Consider the following 5,129-nt stretch of genomic DNA (forward strand, 5'->3'; position numbering starts at 1 on the left):
TGATGCTCACATCAAAGATCTCAAATCCAGCAATGTCCAGCACACCAATGAAGTACTGGCGTGGCTGCTTGGTGTCCAAGGAATGATTAATTCTCATTACCATCCACATAAACATCTTTTCGTACACTGCCTTAGACAGTGCACCAACAGCATAGTACACCTTAACAAGGAATGATAAGAAGTATTCATTAAAACTTGACTTTACATTGCAATAAATCACACTCCATTTACTGTATGTACACAGTGATCTGCAAAACCTTACTTGAGCAACATTTTGTCCCTTGGTGACCCATTCATTTCCTACTTTGACTCTTGGATGACAAAGACCTTTGATGAGGTCGGCAGAGTTCAGGCACATCAGATAAGCAACTTTGTCAGCATCTTTGGGAATTATTATTGTAAAGTCAAGGTCGTCAGTGGCATGCAAAGACTTTACTATTTATTTGTGCACACGAGCACATTTTTTTAACAGTGACTTAAGGTGTTTAAAAAGTAATTTCTTACCTTCAGTTCCATCAGCCTCTGCCTGCTCTTCTCGCTGTTTCTGCTTGAACTTCATGTTACCATGATGCATTACAGCGCCAGTGAGCTTGTACATACTGTTCTTTTCTTCTTGAGTGAAGCCCAGCACATCAAAAGCTTCCTGGCAAGACATTATCTGCAGTATTATCTACAACGTGCTTCTAAAATATGATTATTAGGATATGATGATTCATCTCACATCAGTGGCCATCAGCTCTTCGGAGTCATTGATGGAGGCTACTGTCGTCTCTCCTTGGGAGATGAAGGCGTAGTCGTAGGGGTTGTTGGTGATGAGCAGCATCTCTAGAATTGGATAAAATATGTATTAAACTGTTAAAACATAAACTACTTTGCATTTGTTTTGTACACTTACCCAGTAGTTCAGGCTTTGCCTGAGACAAGATCTGGTAGAAAATATGGTAGTCCCTCTCAGCTTTGAGTTGGTAGGTCACACGTGATTTTTCCAGAAGATCTGGCAAAAAATGGAGAAAAAATAAACAAAAGGAAAGAAAATATGGACACAAATGAGTTGTCTGCCTTCATTTATGTTTCGTTATGTTTGCTACTTACAAGTCTCAATGTCAGCAGAGGCCAGCTTTCCTCTGTTGTCAAAGTGAATTCGGATGAATTTACCCTGAAAAAAAAAATCAATTTATTTTACATTGTTGCTTGACTGTCCTTAAAGTTTCTCTTCAAAGCTACAGAAACTCACAAATCTGGACGAGTTGTCATTCCTGATGGTCTTGGCATTACCAAAGGCCTCCAGAGCAGGGTTAGCTTGAATGATTTGATCCTCCAGGGTGCCCTGATGTTGTCAAATCAAGACACTGTCAGATTGAAAGAAACTAGAACGGGTTTGACAACTGATATGATCCGCCCAAAATATATTGAGAATTCTAATTTAATTTAACAATTAGGTCGTCTAGAAATAAAACGTGTTTATTTTCAGCCTAAAATTTGTTTGTAAAACTTTTATTTTACTAAACAAACCTTCTTCTCAGCAGCAGCATCTTTCTTCCCTCCGCCAGGGACAGCAGCAATACTGGCAAAATACTGAATGACACGTTTGGTGTTGACAGTCTTTCCAGCTCCAGATTCTCCGCTGGGTCAAAAGAAGATGTAAGCAAATAGTCCAACACCAAAAAAATTCTATTACTTAAACTAATTTAAGGGTTCTGTAACTTACGTGATGAGGATTGACTGGTTTTCTCTGTCTGTCAACAAGAGTAATTTAAATTAGTTATGAGATACATACTAAATATATTTTTTTTTAATTTATCACAGTCACAGGAAATGGTAAAGGGCAAAGTGAACTAGAAAGTTACTGGATAAACTTTGACATGGACTGCCACATTCTGGCCACTGTACAATGTGTCGGGGTTTGCTCTCAGCTATCATCGCACTAAATTTCAGCTCAATATGGCAAAAAAATAAATGAGTTATAGTCATTTTTTTTCCTTTTAATCTATGGATGTCTTTAGTGTCCAGCCTCTCATACAACTCATCAGGCAAAGCAGAATGTGTATGATGAGTTGTATGAGAGGCTGGACACTAAAGAGGGCGAGAAGGACTTGTACTGATTGGCGAGACACAGGGATCAGACTGGAAAGGATGTGCAGCAGGTTAGGCTTGTTAAATATAGGAATTGTAATGTTCTAACAAGTGAGGAGGGTGTGATGGGAAGATGGAAGGAGTACTTTGAGGAGCTAATGAATGAAGAGAATAAAAGAGAAAGAAAAGGAGAGATCATAGAAACTGTGGGCCAGGAAGTGGGAAAGATTAGTGAGGGTGAATTTTGTTGAGTTCTGAAAAAAATGAAGAAAGGGAAGGCAGTAGGACCTGATGACATACCAGTGGAGGTTTGGAAATGTCTTGGAGATATGGCAGTGAGGTATTTGACTCAAATATTCAATGGTATATTTGAGGGTGAGAAAATGCCTAAGAAATGGAGAAGTGTGCTGGAGCCCATTTTTAAGAACAACAGTGATGTATGGAGTTTAGCAATTACAGGGGAATAAAGTTGATGAGCCACATGATGAAGATCTGGGAGAGAATTGTGGAAGCTAGATTTAGACAAGAGGTGACTATCTGTGAGCAGCAGTATGGTTTCATGCCAAGAAAGAGCACCACAGATACCATATTTGCTTTGAGGATGCTGATGGAGAAGTACAGAGAAAGTCAGAAAGAACGCCATTGTGTCTTTGTGGATTTAGAAAAAGCATATGACAGAGTGCCGAGGGAGGAGGTGTGGTACTGCATAAGGAAATCTGGAGTGGCAGAGAAGTATGTTAGACTGGTACAGGACATGTATGAGGACAGCAGGACAGTGGTGAGCTGTGCTGTAGGAGTGACAGATAGCTTCAAGGTGGAGGTGGGATTGCATCAAGAATTGGCTCTGAGCCCCTTCTTGTTTGCTCTGGTGATGGACCGACTAACAGATGAAGTCAGGCAGGAATCCCCGTGGACTATGCTGTTTGCAGATGATATTGTGGTCTGTGGTGAGAACAGGGAACAGATGGAAGAGAACTTGGAGAGGTGGAGATATGAACTTGAAAAAAGAGAAATGAAAGTCAGCCATAGTAAGACAGAGTACATGGGTGTGAATGAGAGGGAGGCCGGTGGAACAGTGAGGCTACAAGGAGCAGAGGTCACAAAGGTGCAGGACTTCAATGACTTGGGGTCCACTGTCCAGGAAAATGGGGAGTGTGGTAAAGAGGTGAAGAAGAGAGTCCAGGCAAGATGGAGTGGATGAGTAAAAGTTTCAGGAGTGATTAGTGACAAAAGGGTGTCAGCAAAGGTCAAAGGAAAAGTTTACAAGACAGTGGTGATACCAGCTATGTTGTATGGTCTGGAGACAGAAACATGGACCAAAAGACAGGAGACAGAACTGGAAGTGGCAGAAATGAAGATGTGAATGTTCTCCTTAGGAGAGACAAGGATGGATAAGATTAGGAATGAGACCATCAGAGGTACAGCATATGTTGAACAACGGGGAGATAAAATTAGAGAGGACACACTGAGATGGTTTGGACATGTCCAGAGGAGGGACAGTGGGTATATTGGTAGAAGGATGTTGGAAATGCAGCTGCCAGGAAAAAGACAAAAAGGAGATACAGTATATGGATACAGTTAGAGAGGACATGGAGGTAGGTGGAGTGAGGACACAGGATGCAGAGGACAGAGTAAGATAGAGGAGGATGATTCGCTGTGGTGACCCCTAAAGAGGGAAAAGCCAAAAGAAGAAGTAGAAGAAGCTATGGTGGCCATCTTGGATTTTTGATTCGTATTCAGTATGTGATTGGGAACGTTCTCAGCTATAACATCACCAAATTTCAACTCAATATCTTTTAAAATAGCAGACTTGTCATATTTTTTTTCCATTTTGGATAAGACGGCCATCTTGGATTTTTTTACTTACATTAGAAATGTATAACAGCACTGTCAGCTATGACCATACCAAATTACATCTCAATATCTCGAAGAATGACTGAGTTATTGTGGTGGGCGGCTGTGGCTGAGTGGTTAGAGCAGTCGTCCTCCAATACAAGAGTTGGGCGTTCAAATCCACCAGCAGTCACATGCTGAAGTGTCCCTGGGCAAGACACTGAATCCCTCATTGCCTTCTATGTGTGTCTCATCGGTGTATGAATGTGATAAAGCTCTGATTAGTCTCTTTAGAAAGATTTGTTCAATTAGCTTTGTAGAGATCTAGTAGAGTGCTGTATGAATGGGTAAATGAAGACACAGATTGTAGTGTAAAGAGCTTTGAGTGTCTTGATAAGATAGAAGGACACTATGTATGTACAGGGCATTTACCATTTATAGTCGATTTTGAGTTTTCTGAAGTAGCTGTGGCAGCCATCTTGAATCAAAATGTCTCCAAAAACTAATCAGTGTTTTGTTCAGAGACCTCTTCCTTCTACGTCATGTGACCTCACTGTGGCAGTTAGAGGCTGTTAAAAGTTCTGTCAGTGTTTTTCACTTAAAAAAATGGCAGCTTTGTTTGCAGATTACATCGACATGGTAATTCGAAATGTATATAAAAGTAATAGCACACATCACGGCACCAAGCCAGTCGTTTTGATATGTAATTGTGGGGGGTACACGTTGCAGTTCGGGCCACATCAAAGTTGACGGAAGAGTAAGACCCTTTTCCGGTGGATAATAGGTGGCTGCCTTGTACCTGCCAGCATGTACTGGTAGGCGTTATCAGAGATGGAGAAGATGTGAGGAGGAGCTTCACTCCTCTTCTTTCCTCTGTAGGCAACAACCACCTCTTGGTTGTAGACTGGCAGCGCCTTGTAGGGGTTGACAGTCACACAGAACAGCCCGGAGTAGGTCTTCAGAAAAACAGATTACAGGAAGAAAACATAATATCATATAAAATCTCACTGATGCAACTTAATAATTGTGTTTTACTGCCATAGTAAAAGTTTGATATTTGAAAAGTAACTTTCTTACGTAGATCATCCATGCTGCATAGCGCTCTTTGAGGTTAAACAGCACAGCTGGCTCATGGAGGAAGGTGAACATCGCCATGTCTTCAATTTTATCAAACTTGGGTGGGTTCTGAGGGTGTACATCACACTCCTTCACAGTGACGGTCT

At 41.2% G+C, this 5,129-nt stretch overlaps 1 protein-coding gene across 1 annotated transcript in view; it reads right to left on the reverse strand.

Annotated features, from left to right (window-relative positions):
* Positions 1 to 5,121, reverse strand: part of LOC119414997 (myosin-7) — a 40,650-nt gene extending 35,529 nt beyond the window's left edge. The window contains exons 1-11 of the mRNA XM_037682121.1: positions 4,984 to 5,121; positions 4,706 to 4,862; positions 1,709 to 1,736; positions 1,513 to 1,624; positions 1,235 to 1,327; positions 1,093 to 1,156; positions 896 to 994; positions 722 to 825; positions 505 to 643; positions 263 to 381; positions 11 to 160 (exon numbers count right to left, since the gene is read on the reverse strand). Of these exons, the coding sequence (XP_037538049.1) occupies positions 11 to 160; positions 263 to 381; positions 505 to 643; positions 722 to 825; positions 896 to 994; positions 1,093 to 1,156; positions 1,235 to 1,327; positions 1,513 to 1,624; positions 1,709 to 1,736; positions 4,706 to 4,862; positions 4,984 to 5,061 (1,143 nt within the window). The 5' untranslated portion in view covers positions 5,062 to 5,121. The remainder of the gene's footprint in view (positions 1 to 10; positions 161 to 262; positions 382 to 504; positions 644 to 721; positions 826 to 895; positions 995 to 1,092; positions 1,157 to 1,234; positions 1,328 to 1,512; positions 1,625 to 1,708; positions 1,737 to 4,705; positions 4,863 to 4,983) is intronic.
* Positions 5,122 to 5,129: the final 8 nt, after the last annotated feature.

This window comes from Nematolebias whitei, chromosome 9 (assembly GCF_014905685.2).
Source record: "Nematolebias whitei isolate Nwh7 chromosome 9, NemWhi1, whole genome shotgun sequence".
NCBI lineage: Eukaryota > Metazoa > Chordata > Actinopteri > Cyprinodontiformes > Rivulidae > Nematolebias > Nematolebias whitei.